The sequence below is a fragment of the Oncorhynchus mykiss genome, chromosome 3, assembly GCF_057628025.1.
Source record: "Oncorhynchus mykiss isolate SJ-2025 chromosome 3, ASM5762802v1, whole genome shotgun sequence".
Classification (NCBI taxonomy): Eukaryota; Metazoa; Chordata; class Actinopteri; order Salmoniformes; family Salmonidae; genus Oncorhynchus; species Oncorhynchus mykiss.
This window is the reverse complement of record NC_143024.1, coordinates 88,989,256-89,010,700: the sequence shown is the minus strand read 5'-3', so window position 1 is coordinate 89,010,700 and position 21,445 is coordinate 88,989,256. Positions and strand designations below refer to the sequence as shown.

General features: G+C 41.7%; 1 protein-coding gene across 1 annotated transcript in view; it reads left to right on the top strand.

The window, feature by feature from the left end:
* The window catches only part of LOC110520616 (FERM and PDZ domain-containing protein 4), a 73,170-nt gene that overhangs the window by 45,664 nt on the left and 6,061 nt on the right, over positions 1-21,445 (top strand). The window contains exons 3-13 of the mRNA XM_036975241.2: positions 6,040-6,200; positions 6,527-6,629; positions 8,591-8,636; positions 11,643-11,747; positions 12,720-12,827; positions 14,128-14,259; positions 14,831-14,950; positions 15,707-15,843; positions 16,282-16,408; positions 16,933-17,022; positions 17,497-17,679. Of these exons, the coding sequence (XP_036831136.2) occupies positions 6,040-6,200; positions 6,527-6,629; positions 8,591-8,636; positions 11,643-11,747; positions 12,720-12,827; positions 14,128-14,259; positions 14,831-14,950; positions 15,707-15,843; positions 16,282-16,408; positions 16,933-17,022; positions 17,497-17,679 (1,312 nt within the window). The remainder of the gene's footprint in view (positions 1-6,039; positions 6,201-6,526; positions 6,630-8,590; positions 8,637-11,642; positions 11,748-12,719; positions 12,828-14,127; positions 14,260-14,830; positions 14,951-15,706; positions 15,844-16,281; positions 16,409-16,932; positions 17,023-17,496; positions 17,680-21,445) is intronic.

Genomic DNA, 21,445 nt, shown 5'->3' with positions numbered 1-21,445 from the left:
ATATAAGTTACCCAGTATGAGCTTTTGTTCCGAATACATTACGTTGTTACAGGTGTCAAGCTTATGGGCATGTGGCAGCAGTGTGTAGGAGGGAGGTTCCTAGGTGTGAGAAGTGTGCAGAAGGGCATGAGACAAAGGAATGTGTAGCATTGGAGAAAGAAGCGCTATGTGTTAATTGTAGTGGTGCCCATGGGACTGGGGATCAGAAATGTCCCGTGCAAGAGAGGCAGGTTGAGGTTTCCAGGGTTAGTGTAGAGCAGAAGTTGTCATATGCTGAAGCAGTGAAGAAAGTAGAGGAAGATGGGTCTAGGGGGATGGATTCTGAGAGGAGTGGTGTGAATAGTAGATCTGTATCAGTAAAGAGATATCAACCAACAAGTGATATGTGTTTCAGTAACATTGGATTTTTAGCATTTATAGCAATGGTTATCAACTGTACTGCAAGGATGGAATGTAAAGTCGCAGAAAATTAAGGTGGTGGTGGCAGCTGCAGAAAGTTATTTGTGTGTGCGAGACTTGACGTCAGACGACTTACAGGCTGTGTTGAGTGGTGGTGTCCCAGCCTTTCAGGTAGTTGACCTGAGGTAGGACTAAATAGATTTAAATAGTGGAGTAGGGTGGTGTCCCATCCTTTCAGGTAGTTGACCTGAGGTAGGACTAAATAGATTTAAATAGTGGAGTAGGGTGGTGTCCCATCCTTTCAGGTAGTTGACCTGAGGTAGGACTAAATAGATTTAAATAGTGGAGTAGGGTGGTGTCCCATCCTTTCAGGTAGTTGACCTGAGGTAGGACTAAATAGATTTAAATAGTGTAGTAGGGTGGTGTCCCATCCTTTCAGGTAGTTGACCTGAGGTAGGACTAAATAGATTTAAATAGTGGAGTAGGGTGGTGTCCCAGCCTTTCAGGTAGTTGACCTGAGGTAGGACTAAATAGATTTGAATAGTGTAGTAGGGTGGTGTCCCATCCTTTCAGGTAGTTGACCTGAGGTAGGACTAAATAGATTTAAATAGTGTAGTAGGGTGGTGTCCCATTCTTTCAGGTAGTTGACCTGAGGTAGGACTAAATAGATTTAAATAGTGGAGTAGGGTGGTGTCCCATCCTTTCAGGTAGTTGACCTGAGGTAGGACTAAATAGATTTAAATAGTGGAGTAGGGTGGTGTCCCATCCTTTCAGGTAGTTGACCTGAGGTAGGACTAAATAGATTTAAATAGTGGAGTAGGGTGGTGTCCCATCCTTTCAGGTAGTTGACCTGAGGTAGGACTAAATAGATTTAAATAGTGGAGTAGGGTGGTGTCCCATCCTTTCAGGTAGTTGACCTGAGGTAGGACTAAATAGATTTAAATAGTGGAGTAGGGTGGTGTCCCATCCTTTCAGGTAGTTGACCTGAGGTAGGACTAAATAGATTTAAATAGTGGAGTAGGGTGGTGTCCCATCCTTTCAGGTAGTTGACCTGAGGTAGGACTAAATAGATTTAAATAGTGGAGTAGGGTGGTGTCCCATCCTTTCAGGTAGTTGACCTGAGGTAGGACTAAATAGATTTAAATAGTGGAGTAGGGTGGTGTCCCATCCTTTCAGGTAGTTGACCTGAGGTAGGACTAAATAGATTTAAATAGTGGAGTAGGGTGGTGTCCCATCCTTTCAGGTAGTTGACCTGAGGTAGGACTAAATAGATTTAAATAGTGTAGTAGGGTGGTGTCCCATCCTTTCAGGTAGTTGACCTGAGGTAGGACTAAATAGATTTAAATAGTGGAGTAGGGTGGTGTCCCATCCTTTCAGGTAGTTGACCTGAGGTAGGACTAAATAGATTTAAATAGTGGAGTAGGGTGGTGTCCCATCCTTTCAGGTAGTTGACCTGAGGTAGGACTAAATAGATTTAAATAGTGGAGTAGGGTGGTGTCCCATCCTTTCAGGTAGTTGACCTGAGGTAGGACTAAATAGATTTAAATAGTGGAGTAGGGTGGTGTCCCATCCTTTCAGGTAGTTGACCTGAGGTAGGACTAAATAGATTTAAATAGTGGAGTAGGGTGGTGTCCCATCCTTTCAGGTAGTTGACCTGAGGTAGGACTAAATAGATTTAAATAGTGTAGTAGGGTGGTGTCCCATCCTTTCAGGTAGTTGACCTGAGGTAGGACTAAATAGATTTAAATAGTGGAGTAGGGTGGTGTCCCAGCCTTTCAGGTAGTTGACCTGAGGTAGGACTAAATAGATTTAAATAGTGGAGTAGGGTGGTGTCCCAGCCTTTCAGGTAGTTGACCTGAGGTAGGACTAAATAGATTTAAATAGTGGAGTAGGGTGGTGTTGTTTTTTATTATTATTATTTATTTGTTGTAGGTGTAGCCGATGTGAAATGGCTAGCTAGTTAGCGGTGGTGCGCGCTAGTGGCGTTTCAATTGGTGACGTCACTTGCTCTGAGACCTTAAAGTAGTGGTTCCCCTTGCCCTGCAAGGGCCGCGGCTTTTGTGGAGCGATGGGTAACGATGCTTCGAGGATGACTGTTGACGTGTGCAGAGCGTCCCAGGTTCGCGCCCAGGTCGGGGAGAGCGGATGGACGTAAAGTCTATACTGTTACATTGGTGCCGTGACCCAGATCACTGGTTGCTTTGGAAAGAGGAGGAGGTCAAAAGAGGGGTGAGTGTAGCCGATGTGAAATGGCTAGCTAGTTAGCGGTGGTGCGCGCTAGTGGCGTTTCAATCAGTGACGTCACTTGCTCTGAGACCTTGAAGTAGTGGTTCCCCTTGCCCTGCTAGGGCCATGGCTTCTGTGGAGCGATGGGTAACGATGCTTCGAGGGTGACTGTTGACATGTGCAGAGCGTCTCTGGTTCGCGCCCAGGTCGGGGTTTGTGGGGACGGAGGTAAAGTCTATACTGTTACATAGGCGTAGGGTAGTTGGTTATTTATTTATTTTTTCAGCCTAGTTGTACTCCAGTCTAGTAAATGGCGGTAATGCAACATTTATTGGATGCCAACCGCCATTAAACCTCATCGAAGAAGAAGAAGTGCTGAAACTCACACTACAAATTCAAAGTCAATTTGTCTCAGTGGCACCTTGGTGAATTTGAATGTAATTCGAATACAATATGTTACAATCGTAACCTAAAGCAAGCAAAACAACCATATAACATGCCTCACAATGTGGTTGAAATGTCAGAAGACATCTGAGTGTCTGTTGCCATAGGCCTCCATGTAAATGTTGAGAAAAACCCTAGCAGCAACCTCCCTGCTCTCGCTCAGTGCCTTGAAAGATTAATTGTGGGTATTCAGTGGCGAGTGGAACATGTGTCAGAAATGACTGTGAATTACACACTGGCTCCTCAGCCAACCCATGAGCCTAATTACCCAGCAGAGAGGGCACCATGGAGAGAGCTGCTACTGCTGCTGCTGCTAATGCCTTGGATGCTACAATCCTGCTTCTGGAGAGGGGAATTGGAGAAGGGAAAGCTGGAGGAAAATACAGAAAGATGCAAAGCTACAAAACAGCACACAAACTGTTTTCTTAACTGCTTACGTGGTATAAAAAATGTACCTGTCAATGTAAAGGCTGCTATCATTTGCGCACTGGACATGATCTACAAATGCACGTATTCAACAGTGGTGGAAAAAGTACCCACATTTCACACTTGAGTAAAAGTGAAGATACTTGAATAAAAGTAAAGATACCTGAGTAAAAGTCCAAAATAATTTGGTTTAAAATACACTTAACTATCAAAAGTAAAACAAAAAGTATAAATCATTTCAAATTCCTTATATTAAGCAAACAAGATGGCACCATTTCGCCAGTGGCACACTCCAACATTCAGACATTATTTACAAACGAAGGCTGTGTGTTTCCTGAGTCCACCAGATCAGAGGCAGTAGGGATGACCAGGGATGTTCTGTTGAAAAGTGTGTGAATTGGACCATTTTCCTGTCCTGCTAAGTATTCAAAATGTAGCGAGTACTTTTGGGTGTAAATGTATTGAGTAAAAAGTACAATATTTTCTTAAAGAATGTTGTAAAAGTATTCAAAAATATAAATAGTAAAGTAAAAGACCCCTCAAAATTACTTAATAAATGTACTTTAAAGCATTTTTTGTTAAGTACTTTACACCACTGGTATTCAACACAGTTAGCATGGTAGTCCAATTGAATAGCAGTGCATTTACATAGATTAGGGAATATCAACTAATTCAATTCAACGTTGACTAGTTGAAATGAGAGGGGGAAATCAGGGTTTGAGGTAGATTGAGTAACAGTCAGTGAGTGACAGGTTTGCCAACCACAGTGGTGCCACAGGTTAGACATGATCCCAATCTCTGTTTGAACCTCAGGACCTTTTACTGACCCCTCCCTGGCACTTCACTAACCATCCCCATAATGCACCACCTCACACAGGCCAATTGTCTCATAGGCTAATGGCCACAGTGTTTATTTCGGGTTTCCAGTGTGCCTGAATAATCACGTGCATGTAAGACGCTGCCATATACTGTTTTAATGCTGAGTCTTGAAAGGCATCGAGTACATATTCTGTGTCAGTATGTGTGTGGGTTTTGTTTGAGATTTTCTTATTAAGAGTGGCAGTGAGCGTTGGCTGCAGGAAGATACAATGGCAGCTTGATTGTCATCGCCCACATGTTCTATTTCGAGGCATGGCAGTAGTTTGTAATTTCAGACTAAATGCTGCTTTTCAGCGTTGAACGTTTAAGGATCTTAATAGACTGGTTTATATCGAAGAGACATTTAATGCTGTACTCCTGGTGTATTTTTTTTTAGATTTATAGAATAATCTGGCCAAAGTTACAGCAGTATTTCATAGAATGGAATCTTGGTGCATGTAGATTTTTACATACGTTGTTACATAGATTTTGAACCCATTTTTGGCCCATTTTCATTTTGGATCTGTTTTAAATAGGAAATGTATGGTAAAAAAAAAAAAAAGATTTGTGTCTTTCACCTGGTGTGTCAGTATTTTAGTCACATTATTAGGGTTGAAAAGCTCCTGGTAATTTACCAAAGTTACAGGAATCTTCAGTAATTTTGGTCATTAACAGAAAATCTAGGGCAATCTATCGTACCTTTGGTAATTTATACACTCGTAGAAAAAAAGGTTCCTTGGCTGACCCCATTGTAGAACCCTTTTTGGTTCTAGGTACAACCCTTTTTGGTTCCATATAGAGGACTCTGTGGAAAGGGTTCTTCAAAGAACCCAAAAGGGTTCTACCTGGAACCAAAAAGTGTTCTTCAAAGGGTTCTCCTATGAGGACAGCTGAAGAACGCTTTTAGGTTCTAGATAGCATATTGTTTTCTAAGAGTATACTTGAATAGCTTAAATTATTTTTTTATTCATAAATAGTATTAATGTATTCTATCTGTGTCCATATTGTCCATACGTTTCTAGTAGCTAGACCATGTGGTTTAATAATTAATTATTAAAGCATCTCATTAACAATGGAATTATTTTCAATTACCTCTGCAACTTGTCTGCAACTATTGACTTTTTTCATAACTTCGACCAGTTTGACGTCAAATCATTGACAACAAATTAGTATTCACAGTAAAATATATACAAGTTTGTAAAAACATTTGAAAGGATATTTGAATGCTGAAAACGCCAATTATATTCACTAAACTGATGGATTATATTTAGGATAGCGTTTCACAGCTTTGTCATTCAATATTTATTTTAAAATCATTGTAAATCTCGTTTAATTATTTCATATATTTTACATGTGATAAGGCCACACATGAGATAATTACAGACCACTGTGATAATCTGACATCCTGAAAAGGGCCACTAAACGTCTCGTGATTACATAAAATCCTTGAAAGATACCACAATTCTGGTAGTTTACTGGTAAACTTTGAAAGCTTCCGGTAATTTACTCCCCCGTCCCTTTTCAATCCTCGACTCTATAGTTGATTCATAGAAAAAAGCATCTGGACACTTCCACTCAGATGTACGTTTCTTTAATGTGGCTGAGCTTTTGGTCAGTGGATCTTCATCAGAGTGATACTATTCTTACCTGTTCTATGGTTGTCCTTCCCCCTTTCTCCTCTCCCAGCCACGTGTCCCAAAGTAGCTCCTTGGAGGAGGTTCGTCTGGACGGGGACAAGTTTGTACCTCCGGCCCCCCGTAAGGTGGAGATGAAACGAGATCCAGTCCTGGGCTTTGGCTTTGTGGCAGGCAGTGAAAAACCAGTGGTGGTTCGGTCAGTCACACCAGGTAACACACCAGCCCACCTGTAAACCAATCAGCATTAATGAACCACATCTAACCAATAATGTCACGTATAGCCATTAGCAACAGGAAGTAAGATTTAGTACTATTCAATGGTGACCAGATGACAAAAGATGGCGACCAATGGGTGATGACCTCCAATGAAAGTCCATGTTCATGTTATATTAATTGACCATTCACATTAGGGTACTTCATAAATTAGCCAAACTTAAGCCATGAAGGCCAGAGTACAATGAATTCAGAAAACAAAGATGAATTACTAGCTAGAAAAGTTGTAATTGATACAACTGGGGTTCTCTGTATCTTGGTAGGAGGTCCCTCTGAGGGCAGACTGACCCCCGGAGACGAGATCATCATGATTAACGATGAGCTGGTCAGCTCCGCCCCCAGGGAGATGGTCATCGACCTCGTCAGGTACAGGATCTCAACATCTCTAATAGCACACCCTGCTGAGTTTAGATAGGATTTATGTTTGTACTGTAGGCCAGTTCTTTCCTGGAACATTGTGATATCAAGCTGTGTGTGCTTTGCCTGTCTGAGTCATTTTCATCACTCGTGAGTCCTTAGCCGGGACAGTAGACAGTAAATGTCTAATATGAATGCATTAATGCCTGAAAATAAACAAACTGGACATTCTACTTTTAGGATAATTCCCTCTGTATAGTTTCAATTTGAATAGCAATAATAATGTGTAGGTGAAAGTAGTGGTTAGAGCATTTAGCCCACTGCTGCACCATGCAGGTCCAAATGTATAGCATTATTTCCATGCGTCTTATTAGATTGATGTGTTTGGCACAGGTGAGTGAGTTTTTTTTTTAACCTTTATATAACCAAGCAAGTCAGTTAAGAACAAATTCTTATTTTCAATGACGGCCTAGGAACAGTGGGTTAACTGCCTGTTCAGGGGCAGAACGACAGATTTGTACCTTGTCAAACCTTGTCGGGGGTTTGAACTTGCAACCTTCGGGTTACTAGTCCAACGCTCTAACCACTGCCGCCCCAGTGAGTGAGTGAGTGAGTGAGTGAGTGAGTGAGTAGGTGAGTAGGTGAGTAGGTAAGTAGGTAAGTAGGTGAGTGAGTGAGTGAGTGAGTGAGTGAGTGAGTAAGTGAGTGAGTGAGTGGCTGAGTGGCTGAACGGCCAGTCCTCTCATGACCTACATGTTGTGGACTGTGGAGTGTGTCTGTACAGCAGATTAGTGCAGTGAAAAATGAGACTAAGGAGTCCAGTCCATCACTGCTCCCCTGGCCTTGCAGTGTGTTGTGCTCTCTCTCAGCAGTAAACTACTGTACCAATACAGGATTAACGGCCAGGCATGAGGCATCGCTAGAACAGATTGCTGTAACACTTTATTTGGATATTTATTTGGATCTCTAGATGCTCTACAGACTATCTACAAATTATCAGTTACATATCAACAAACTATCTAGTAACCCTAAACACTTACCCTAACCCTAAACTTAACCCTAACCCTAAACTTAACCTTTACCCTAAACTTAACCCTTACCCTAACCCTAAACTTAACCCTAACCTTAACCCTAAACTTAACCCTTACCCTAACCCTAAACTTAACCCTTACCCCTAACCCTAAACTTAAACCTTACCCCTAACCCTAAACTTAACCCTTACCCCTAACCCTAAACTTAACCCTTACCCTAACCCTAAACTTAACCCTAACCCTAAACTTAACCCTAACCCTAAACTTAACCCTTACCCTAACTGTAACCTTAGCAAGCAGTTATCAACCTGATACACTACATGATCAAAAGTATGTGGACACCTGTTAGTATTACATCTCATTCCAAAATCATGGGCATTAGTATGGAGTTGGTCCCCCCCCCCTTTGCTGCTATAACAGCCTCCACTCTTCTGGGAAGGCTTTCCACTAGATGTTGGAACATTGCTGCGGGCACTTGCTTCCATTCAGCTACAAGAGCATTAGTGAGGTCGAGCACTGATGTTGGGCGATTAGGCCTGGCTCGCAGTCGATGTTCCAATTCATCCCAAACCATTTCTGAAACAGGAAAGGGATTTTATACACCTGTCAGCAACGGGTGTGGCTGAAATAGCCGAAACCACTCATTTGAAGGGGTGTCCGGATACTTTTGTATGTATAGTGTAGTTTGTTGATAGTATGACCATCTGTAGAGCATCTACTGATGGACTATCCAGACTATCCAAATAAAGTGTGACCCAGATTGCTCATCTTGTTATTAACCCATCTTTGTGTGCTTATTTCTACCAGTCATAATCTGCCCACTGTAGGCAAAACAATGCATGACTCAGAGTGGATTAATCAAACTTCCGCTGAATTTGACATATTTACCTTTTCAATCTATAATGATGTTTTTTTGGTTTGTTTGTGTTGTCTTCCCAGGAGCTGCAAAGAATCCATTGTTTTGACAGTGGTTCTGCCGTACACAGTAAGTCTTCCTCCCATCTTCAAAAGTTCCATTGAAAAGATTCAGCGCAACCTCCTGGGGAAAATATTTCAATAGACTGTTTGTCTGCGATGCTGATTGGTTTGTTGACTCTGTGAATCCGAGACAATCCCAGACATGAAACGTGGCCATATGTCTGCGCTTGCGTTGTAACAGACAGGATACTGCTGAGTGTTCCCCTGGTTAATTCACAGGGACTGCAGTCCAAACACTGAATACTGAACATGGTCCAAGTCCCCTCATGATAGCTTCAAAACCAAGCATGAGACCCCAAGTTAACCTGAACCTGCCATGTCAACAGTTGTTAGTACTAGGGAGGACCATGTGGTGACGGATACAATGCCACAGTAACCGCTATTGCGAACGTCAGTGATATGATTTATAGAATAGTTCAATGAGATGGATTTGTGCTGTCATCACCGAAATAGACAATGATTTTAATACAATTTTGTCTATTGTGCTGTGTGTTCAAACTAGCAGAAATCATACGGTGTTGTAACCTGGCTTTCAGGAGAACATTTCAGAAGTAACCGTAGAGAAAACAATAGTGGTTTATATATTAAAAAAGTAGCAATTACATCCCGAAAGGCTGCACAGAACTTGTCAAATTTATTAAATTGAATATTTCACAAACAGCTCTGAAAATTCTATAATAATATAATCTTTACTGTACATTCTTCTAATTATGTTTCCCTGTACGAAGACTGTCTCTATAGCCTGATAAGTGTTATCATACTGGAAACTACTTCAACTTGAGAAGGAGCTCATCATACAGGGGCTTGTGAAAGTATTCACCCCCTTCGCATTTTTCATATTGTGTTGACTTACAACCTGGAATTAAAATTGATTTTTGGGGGGTTTGTATCATTTGATTTACACAACATGCCTACCACTTTGAAGATGCAAAATATTTTTTATTTTGAAACAAACAAGAAATAAGACAAAAAAAACTGAACTTGAGCGTGCATAACTATTCACCCCCTCAAATGCAATACTTTGTAGAGCCACCTTTTGCAGCAATTACAGCTGCAAGTCTCTTGGGTTATGTCTCTATAAACCTGGTACATCTAGCCACTGGGATTTCTGCCCATTCTTCAGGGCAAAACTGCTCCAGCTACTTCAAGTTGGATGGGTTCCGCTGGTGTACAGCAATATTTAAGTCATACCACAGATTCTCATTTGGATTGAGGTCTGAGCTTTGACTAGGCCATTCCAATACCTTTAAATGTTTCCCCTGATACCACTCAAGTGTTGCTTTAGCAGTATGCTTAGGGTCATTGTCCTGCTGGAAGGTGAACCTCCGTCCCAGTCTCAAATCTCTGGAAGACTGAAACAGTTTCCCTCAAGAATTTCCCTGTATTTAGCGCCATCCATCATTCCTTCAATTCTGACCAGTTTCCCAGTCCCTGCCGATGAAAAACATCCCCACAGCATGATGCTCCACCACCATGCTTCACAGTGGGGATGCTGTTATCAGAGTGATGGGAGGTTTGCGCCAGACATGGTGTTTTCCCTGATGGCCAAAAAGCTCAATTTTGGTTGACCAGAGCACCTTCATTTGACCAGAGTACATTCTTCCATTTGTTTGGGGAGTCTCCCACATGCCTTTAGGCAAACAACAAACATTTTTGCTTATTTTTTTCTGGCCACTAAAGTGGTCCTGTGGACCGATACTCCAACCTCTGCCGTGGAGCTATTCAGATCCTTCAGGGTTATCTTTGGTGTCTTTGTTGCCTCTCTGATTAATGCCCTCCTTGCCTGGTCTGTGAGTTTTGGTGGACAGCCCTCTCTTGGCAGGTTTGTTGTGGTTCCATATTCTTTCAATTTTTTAATAATGGATTTAATGGTGCTCCGTGGGATGTTCAAAGTTTCTGTTATTTTTTTATAACCCAACCTTGATCTGTACTCCTCCACAACTTTGCCCCTGACCTGTTTGGAGAGCTCCTTGGTCTTCATTGAACCGCTTGCTTGGTGGTGTTGCAGAATCTGGGGCCTTTCAGAACAGGTGGATATATACTGAGATCAGGTGACAGATCATGTGACACTTAGATTGCACACAGGTGGACTTTATTTAACTAATTATGTGACTTCTGAAGGTAATTGGTTGCACCAGATCTTATCTAGGGGCTTCACAGTAAAGTGGGTGAAAACATACTGTATGCACACACCACTTTTCTGTTTTTTATTCTTTACAATTTTTTTGAAACAAGTTAATCTTTTCATTTCACTTCACCAATTTGGACTATGTTGTATATGTCCATTACATGAAATCCAAATAAAAATCGATTTAAATTACAGGTTGTAATGCAACAATATTGGAAAAACTTTTGCAAGGCACGTTAAAAGCACCTTCCATTCACTTGAGAGAGAGGGAGAAGGGGGAGAGAGACAGAGTGAAGGTAGAGAGAGAGACAGAGTGAAGGGAGAGAGAGAAAGAGAGGAATAAGGGAGAGAGAAAGAGTGAGGGGAGCGAGAGAGAGAGAGAGAGATAAGGGAGAGAGAAAGGGAAAGAGTGTTGTGTGTTCCAACTCTAGCAGGAATCATGCTGTGTTGTAACCTGGCTTTGGGAAGCACATTTCACATTTTTCATATTACAAAAGTAACAATTACATTCAGAAAGGCTGCACAGAACTTGTAAAACGTATTAAATTGAATCATTTCAAAAACAGCTCTGAAAATTATATAATTTGAGCATTAATTTCTTCTAATTATATTTCTGTGTATGAAGTCTCTGTAACATGATAAGTGTTAATATACTGAAAACTACCTCAACATAAAAGCACCTTCCGTTCACATGAGAGAGAGAGAGAGTGAGAGAGAGAGAGAGAGAGAGAGGCCGAGAGAGGGAGAGGCAGAAAGAGAGAGAGAGAGAAAAAGAGAAAAAGAGAGAGAGAGAAACGTCTGATTTGCTGTGACTTCTCCGAAGGCGAAGACCTGTTGCCAACTGTTTTTTACAATTCTGTTTCTCCCACCGACCCCCACCCCTAGTCACCCAAATCTGCGTTCATCAGTGCAGCCAAAAAGGCCAAGTTAAAGTCTAATCCAGTGAAAGTCCGCTTCGCAGAGGAGGTCATCATTAACGGTCAAGTCCCGGTAAGACCTACTGTACTGAAACCATCCATCCCTCTCTGTCTCATGTGATTGTATACCAGTGTTCTCCAAAAGCTAAAAGCATGCACCAGTGATAATGACTTTGAATCTTCCAACAGTGTAAATACGTACTGTTAAACTGTATTGGACGCAGTCATGATCTTCTTCACATTGCCATAGTAATCATCCCCATTTCACAGTGTAGCCAGCTGATCAATATGGAAGACATAGTAATCATCCCCATTTCACAGTGTAGCCCACTGATCAATATGGAAGACATAGTAATCATCCCCATTTCACAGTGTAGCCCACTGATCAATATGGAAGACATAGTAATCATCCCCATTTCACAGTGTAGCCCACTGATCAATATGGAAGACATAGTAATCATCCCCATTTCACAGTGTATCCCACTGATCAATATGGAAGACATAGTAATCATCCCCATTTCACAGTGTATCCCACTGATCAATATGGAAGACATAGTAATCATCCCCATTTCACAGTGTATCCCACTGATCAATATGGAAGACATAGTAATCATCCCCATTTCACAGTGTATCCCACTGATCAATATGGAAGACATAGTAATCATCCCCATTTCACAGTCTATCCCACTGATCAATATGGAAGACATAGTAATCATCCCCATTTCACAGTGTATCCCACTGATCAATATGGAAGACATAGTAATCATCCCCATTTCACAGTCTATCCCACTGATCAATATGGAAGACATAGTAATCATCCCCATTTCACAGTGTAGCCCACTGATCAATATGGAAGACATAGTAATCATCCCCATTTCACAGTGTAGCCCACTGATCAATATGGAAGCTATAGTAATCATCCCCATTTCACAGTGTAGCCCACTGATCAATATGGAAGCTATAGTAATCATCCCCATTTCACAGTGTAGCCCACTGATCAATATGGAAGCTATAGTAATCATCCCCATTGTCTTCTTATTTCCAGGAATCTGTGAAGGACAACTCTCTACTCTTCATGACAAATGTTCTGAAGGTGTACCTGGAGAACGGACAGACCAAATCCTTTAAGTTTGACAGGAACACATCCATTAAGGTATAGTACGCTGTGCCATTCACTAAGACATTGTAATGGGGACAGTGTTTCATCATTTATTTATTTATTTTTTCTATTTTACCTTACATCATTCATAGGCCACTTCTAGAAGAGTTAATTCCTTTGAACACAGCAGCACATCATATTATCTTTACCTCATTAGGATTCAGCAGGTGTCCAAATGTGCATTACACAAAGCTCTCCCACGAAGGCACGTCAGCTGGAACTTTATTTAACTGTGAAGCATGGAGAAGTAGGCCAGGGCTTTTGTTCCTCATAAACAAAACATCTCCAAAGTGTACGGTTTTAATCTGTGTGATATTATAACATCTCTCCTCTCCTCTCCTCTCCTCTCCTCTCCTCTCCTCTCTTCTCTTCTCTTCTCTTCTCTTCTCTTCTCTTCTCTTCTCTTCTCTTCTCTTCTCTTCTCTTCTCCTCTCCTCTCCTCTCCTCTCCTCTCCTCTCCTCTCTCCTCTCCTCTCCTCTCCTCTCCTCTCCTCTCTCCTCTCCTCTCCTCTCCTCTCCTCTCCTCTCCTCTCCTCTCTTCTCTTCTCTCCTCTTCTCTTCTCTTCTCTTTAAAAAGTGTACGGTTTTAATCTGTGTGATATTATAACATCTCTCCTCTCCTCTCCTCTCCTCTCCTCTCCTCTCTTCTCTTCTCTTCTCTTCTCTTCTCTCCTCTCCTCTCCTCTCCTCTCCTCTCCTCTCCTCTCCTCTCCTCTCCTCTCTTCTCTTCTCTTCTCTCCTCTCCTCTCCTCTCCTCTCCTCTCCTCTCCTCTCCTCTCCTCTCCTCTCCTCTCCTCTCTTCTCTTCTCTTCTCTTCTCTTCTCTTCTCTTCTCTTCTCTTCGCTTCTCTTCTCTTCTCTTCTCTCCTCTCCTCTCCTCTCCTCTCCTCTCCTCTCTTCTCTTCTCTTCTCTTCTCTTTAAAAAGTGTACGGTTTTAATCTGTGTGATATTATGTAACGCCGGCTGACACAATGTCAAGTTATGCTCCGTACAATTATGATTATGGGATGTGAAAAAAATCCTCCATTTTGAATTAGGTTTTTACTGAGACTCAAACCCCATTTATTTTCCATTACCTTCTAGGATATGCAATGTTTTTTTTTGCTTTTAAAAAATACATACATATTTAGCTAGGGTATATATAATATATATAATATATATATAATGCAAATGTGTGCTTTTACACAGCTTTCCCCTCTCGTCACACCTCACTCTGTCACTTGGTGGTCCCTGCATGTGCCTGACACATACAGTAACACATGAATAATGAATGTGTCTTCTGTCTGTGTGAAAGGATGTCATCTTGACCCTGCAAGAGAAGCTCTTCATTAAGAGTATAGAACACTTCTCACTGATGCTGGAGCACAGACACGAGGGCTCGGCCAGCAGACTCATGCTCCTCCACGAGCAGGAGATGTTAACTCAGGTGAGACGTCATGGGTGGGGTAATGACAGTGGGGTGGCTTCCTGCTCGGGGAGACGACAGATTGACGATATTAGGCCCTAATACATTGTAATTAAATATGACCTGCCTTTTTTTTCCTCATAGTCAGTGTGAAATGGATGTTGGTGGGCATGTGATTGAATGATTGTAGGGTAACAGTGAACATTATGCAGACACCCCAACAGACTGCAGATTAAAATAAGTATAATGTGGCTGAGAAACAGTTTTTCATTTTTTTGCTCATTGCAAATATGTGATTCTGTCACAAAAAAGACAGGTCAGTATTATATATTCAATATAAAAATTAAAAACTGTAATAAAACAATGATTATCATTCTGGTCTTTTAAATACATTTGTTATAACAAATGTGAGTTATACATTTTGTTTTGTTTCTGTAAGCATACAAATGAGGATATAGATTTCAAGCCCATTTTATAGGTTTGTGATGAGTTTTTAAAATAAATGTCAGCATTTAAATCGCAGTATCTTTAATCCATTATTCATTATTCATGACATCGCAACACACTTCCTTGTCCTGGTCTGGTGCCTTAGGCAACACAGAGACCAGGGGCGCACAAGATGAAATGCTTCTTCCGCATCAGCTTTGTCCCGAAGGACCCCATTGACCTCCTCAGGAGAGATGCAGTGGCGTTTGAATACCTCTATGTTCAGGTGAGTCACAGCACATGGACGACAACACTGCCTGATTGAAAAGTATCACGTTTGTTGTGTTATCAAAATGTATATTTTTCTATGATATTCATTGATATGTATTTGGTAAGATTCCTTGTAGAAACTTTAGCTCAGAAAAAATGTAAATGATCTGCTGTTGCTGTGGAGCTCACCAAAACCAGAGTTACTAGGGGAGCCAAATGTAACTTCATACCATAGTTACTGTGTACTCGTACTGTCTGGTTCAAGGTGCAGTGTAACATCTCTCCTCTCCTCTCCTCTCCTCTCCTCTCCTCTCCTCTCCTCTCCTCTCCTCTCCTCTCCTCTCCTCTCCTCTCCTCTCCTCTTCTCTTCTCTTCTCTCCTCTTCTCTTCTCTTCTCTTCTCTTCTCTTCTCTTCTCTTCTCTTCTCTTCTCTTCTCTTCTCTTCTCTTCTCTTCTCTTCTCTTCTCTTCTCTTCTCTTCTCCTCTCCTCTCCTCTCCTCTCCTCTCCTCTCCTCTCTTCTCTTCTCTTCTCTTCTCTTCTCTTCTCTTCTCTTCTCTTCTCTTCTCTTCTCCTCTCCTCTCCTCTCCTCTCCTCTCCTCTCTTCTCTTCTCTTCTCTTCTCTTCTCTTCTCCTCTCCTCTCCTCTCCTCTCCTCTCTTACCTTCTCTTCTCCTCTCTTCTCTTCTCCTCTCCTCTCCTCTTCTCTCCCCTTTGCTTTTCTCTCCTCTCCTCTCTTCTCCTCTTCTCCTCTCCGCCTCTTCTCCCCTTCAAGAGCTGTAATGACGTGGTGCTGGAGAGATTTGGGTCAGAGCTGAAATACGACACAGCCCTGCGTCTGGCTGCCTTGCAGATGTACATCCTCACCATTAACACCAAACAATCGCAGAAAGTCTCCCTCAAGTACATTGAGTGAGTAGCTTGGTTTTCACACTGCTTCTCAAAACCAGGTCAACACAGAACAGATCCAATGACTAAGTTCAAACATGGCACTGCATTTCCTTGCATGTTCAATCCAGCAACACATTGTTATGAGAGCTTTTGACACCCTCACAACATTAGACTCTCAACACTTACTCAGTGACTTGAGATTAATCTGGAAATAAAAAATCATTATCTGGCTTGGGTGTCTTCATGAAGGAATTACATCCATGTCAGATACAGTAACGATTTCCCCATTGATTGGTGCGTCATAAATACCACAGGTATTTAATATGGATATTGATTATAATCGACTAGCTGTTGGCTAATCAATGCATCCCCTCTTTATAAAGTAATTGATTTTTGCTGGACGAATGCATTCTGCTGTTGTACGTTAAAACTGCGTTACCATGGTTTCTTGCTCTACAGGAAGGAGTGGGGTTTGGCACTGTTCCTCCCTCCTGCAGTACTATCCAGTATGAAAGAGAAGAACATCAAGAAAGCCCTAACACACATTCTCAAAACCAACCAGAATCTGGTACCTCCTGGAAAAAAGGTAGGGTACCTTTTTATCTCTCTCCTGTTTCCTCTCTCTCTCTCTCTCTCTCTCTCTCTCTCTCTCTCTCTCTCTCTCTCTCTCTCTCTCTCTCTCTCTCTCTCTCTCTCTCTCTCTCTCGTTCTCTCTCTGTCTCCATCTCTCCCTCCTCTCTCTCTCTCTCTCGCTCTCTCTCTCTCTCTCTCTCTCTCTCTCTCTCTGTCTCCATCTCCCCCTCCTCTCTCTCTCTCTCTCTCTCTCTCTCTCTCTCTCTCTCTCTCTCTCTCTCTCCCTCTCTCTCTCTGTGTCTCTTCTCCCTCTCTTCTGTCTCCTCTTCTCCAGCTCACTCTTAATGCAGCACATTGGAAAAGAGCACCACCTAGTGGAATACTCAACCTGATTTCTCATGCTCTCATACATTTCCCACTCTTAGATAATGTAATGCGTCACTGTGACCATTCACAGCGCCACCTTCTTTGTAAAATAAATCCTCTGTGCACATTCATACAACGACAGTAGCCTACATTGCTCATGTTCTCTTTCAGCTGTCAGCATTGCAGGCCAAGGTCCACTATCTGAAGTATCTCAGTGACCTGAGACTGTATGGAGGGCGGGTGTTTAAATCTATACTGCTGGTAAATAACTACCTCTTATTTTCTGAACTTTTGAGTAACGACACATCAAATATCAAATATCAGAATATCATATCATAATAAGTTATAAGTTATTAATGGAGTCTGTGTATCCTGAGACAGGCAAATGCCAGATGGGCTGGTCCATTATTAGCAGTGGGCCTGTCTAACTTGAATTTTTTGCCCAAAATGATCATTATCTGTCTAATATGGGGGCCATAAGTGAAGAAAATGGGCCGGTGTGGGTGCTTCAATAAATAAAATGGGCTGGTGTGGGGGACAAGGAACAAAATGGGGACCTCAAGAAATAAAATGGGCTGGTGTGGGGGCTTCAAGGAAAAAATTGGACCTGTATGGGGGCCTCAAGGTGAAAAAAATGGTCCGGTGTGTTAGAAATGCTAGGGCCGATATGTGGTCCCAGTCCGCCCCCGTGTGTATTGTCTTTCAATTGGTTTCCTTTCTGCTTTATGCCCACAGCAAGGCGAGAAGCACACAGAGGTGACTCTACTAGTGGGTCCCAGGTATGGCATCAGTCATGTGATCAACACCAAGACTAACCTGGTGGCGCTGCTGGCTGACTTCAGCCACGTCAACCGCATCGAGATGTACACAGAAGACGAGAAGAACGTCAGGGTAGAGCTACATGTTCTGGATGTGAAGGTGAAATCTTTTAAATTAACTCATTCTGAGTGTGGTATTTTTTTTCCCCATTAATCCTATCACAATTAACTTTTTATCAGTTGAATATTGTCACCAATATAAAACTTTTTCTGAAATATTCTATAAAAATATGTAACATTTTGTTAAGACACTCCAGGAACGGATTGTGGATATATAGTTTTTTAATCTTTCTATCTATAGGCCGTCATTGTAGGCCGTCATTGTAAATACGAATTTGTTCTTAACTGACGTGCCTAGTTAAATTAAATGTAAAAAATGTATCTATAAAAATACAAAAACATGTAGGTAAACTGCAATTTTGGTGCATATTTCCAAATAAAAATGTGATATAATAAAAATGTTACAACATATCAACAATTTCCTTGATACAAGTCTGGAGAATTTACAGTGCCTTCGGAAAGTTTTCAGACCTCTAGACTTTTTCCACATTTTGATACGTTACAGCCTTATTCTAAAATGGATCAAATACTTTCCCCCCCTCATCAATCTACACACAATACCCCATAATGACAAAGCAAAAACAGGTTTTTAGAAACTTTTGCAAATGTATAAAATAAATAAAAACTGAAATACCTTATTTACATACTGTAAGTATTCAGACCCTTTCTCACATCTGCTCCTGCCACACACCCTAGTGGACATCCAGTGTCTCCTTGACCTGCAGCCATTCTCCTAGTTCTCCCGCTCTCTCTCTCTCTCTCTCTCTCTCTCTCTCTCTCTCTCTCTCTCTCTCTCTCTCTCTCTCTCTCTCTCCCTCTCTCTCTCTCTCTCGCTCTCTCTCGCTCTCTCTCGCTCTCTCTCTCTCTCTCTGTGATTGTGTGGTTGAAGACAGGTGTGCTGGAGTCAGAGCAGTTCCCCACCAGCTGCAACCCGTTCCATAATCTAGACCTCTACAAATGCTCAGTCCTGCCACTTCCACTCTGTCAGATCGTAATCTTCATTCATCTCGCTGTTGACTCTGGTTCCTGTCTCCTGTTCACATCTCCTGCTACCCTCCTGCAACCCTGTTCTGGATTCAGCATACCATAACTCCCTTGGATTCCCTTCTGGACTTGTTTACCCTGTCCCAACCCAGCTCACTCAAACCTCAGCCTCCACATCTGGTTTCCTACAACTCACCCGAACTTCCCTGGATCCACACTTCATCTCTCCCTGTTACAATAAATATCTGGGTTCATTCATCCCGGTTTTCCTGTCTTGAGTCTGCGCTTGGGTTCCCCTGTGCTGCTCCGCCTAACACCCTTTGCTATGAGACTTGAAATTGAGCTCAGGTGCATCCTGTTTCCATTGATCATCCTTTGTTTCTACAACTTGATTGGAGTCCACCTGTGGTAAATTCAATTGATTGGAAATTATTTGGAAAGGCACACACCTGTCTATACAAGGTCCCGCAGTTGACAGTGCATTCAAGCCATGAGGTTGAAGGAATTGTTTGTAGAGCTCCGAGACAGGATTGTGCCGAGGCACAGATTTGGGGAAGGGTACCAAAATATTTCTGCAGCATTGAAGGTCCCAAAGACTATTCCTAGAGCTGGTTGTCTGGCCAAACTGATCAATCGGGGTGGAAGGGCCTTGGTCAGGGAGGTGACCAAGAACATGATTGTCACTCTGACAGAGCTCCAGAGTTCCTCTGTGGAGATGGGATAACCTTCCAGAAGGACAACCATATGCAGCACTCCATCAATCAGGCTTTTATGGTAGAGTGGTCAGACGAAAGCCACTCCTCATTAAAAGGCACATGACAGCTGCTTGGAGTTTGCCAAAAGGCACCTACAGGACTCTCAGACCATGAGAAACAAGATTCTCTGGTGTGATGAAACCAAGATTGAACTCTTTGGCCTGAATACCAGTGTCACATCTGGAGGAAACCTGGCACCATCCCTACGGTGAAGCATGGTGGTGGCAGCATCATGCTGTGGGGATGTTTTTCAGTGGCAGGGAGTCTAGTCAGGATCAAGGGAAAGACGGACAGAGCATAGTACAGAGAGATCCTTGTTGAAAACCTGCTCCATAGCGCTCAGGATCTCAGATTGGGGTGAAGGTTCACCTTCCAATGGGACAACGACCCTAAGCACACAGCCAAGAAAATGCAGGACTGACTTCGGGACAGGTCTCTGAATGTCCTTGAGTGGCCCAGACAGAGCCCGGACTTGAACCCGATCAAACATCTCTAGAGAGACCTGAAAATAGCTATGCACCAGCGCTCCCCATCCAAGCTGAGAGGATCTGCAAAGAAGAATGGGAAAAACTCCCCAAATACTGGTGTGCCAAGCTTGTAGCATCATACCCAAGAAGAGTTGAGGCTGTAATCCCTGCCAAAGTACTAAGTAAAGGGTCTGAATACTTATGTAAATGTTAGTTGTTGTTTTTTTATTAACCAACATTTCTACAAACCTGTTTTTGCTTCTTCATTGTGGGGTATTGTGATGTCATTGTGGGGTATTGTGATGTCATTGTGGGGTACTGTGATGTCATTGTGAGGTATTGTGATGTCATTGTGGGGTATGGTGATGTCATTGTGGGGTATTGTGATGTCATTATGGGGTATTGTGTGTAGATTAATGAAGAAATGAATTGATTAATTTTAGAATAAGGCTGTAACGTAACGAAATGTATCTAAGGATAGCCGCACAACATGGTGTGAATAAAGATGCTTCTGAAGCTGAGAAAAATCAGTTGGCATGTGGGAAGAGTCTGACTTTCAAAAAATTACACTTAAAGTGGAGTATAAGGAATTTAGACTACCAATTGCCAAATGCCTATTTAGGCCCAATCACCATCTGTTCAAGGTAAGTTACTACATATAGTCCAGTTTGTGACATTCTATATGAACTGGACTTAAAACCCCTTTTTAGGGGACCTGCCCGGTTCTGGTACCGATGGACACAGTAGTATTTTTCTGAGCCTGTGTGACATACTATAGGATGTGAAATCTGAAAGCACTTGAAGCTGGCGCCACAGACAAAGCAAATACCTGCAATGTTTACATCGTAGCACATTCAGAGATCGGTTTATAGCCATTAATCTAAATAATTCATAGATTTTAAACAAAAAACACTTTGTTATTCATAGACGGACATGAAATGAAAGGTGAGTTCCCAACAAGTTCAGAAAGCCAAGCTAGAGCTGTGTGTGACATTCACAGGGATGGGGGCTGATGTTTTGATCAAGAGAGACCTTTAGAAAATATGCATGTTTTCTCTAACACTAAACATACAAATATGTAATTTACAGTTATAAGGAAGGTGAAATCTTATAGTTAGTCATTTTATCATTTGATTATGCTATATTTAGAAAGCATATAAGTAATTTCGCCTTATACATACAGTTTTGTTGAATAGGAAATATGTCCAATTTGTTATCACATTTGTACTGTGTACTTGCGCTTTTGTCTTAAAAAGTGACTACATCTCAGGAAAGGTGAGATTTGAACCTATCTTTGAGTATGCAGCATTACTAGTTATTGTTTATGGCCCTGTCAATAATTACTTTTGGTGATTACGTTGTTTACATTTTTTAAATGAAGTGTCATTACTTGTAGTGAGCTTTGAAATGATGGATTTATGTCCATTTTAATGTGGTTAAAATGCATTACATTTTTATGACGGCAGTATGATAAACAAAATAAAATATACATCTACATCAAGTTTTAGAAATGTTATGTTTACTTTTTAAAGTACTAATACCAAAATACCCTAAAATCTCAGAAATGCTCATTTGATGCAACAACTAAAAAAAACAGCCT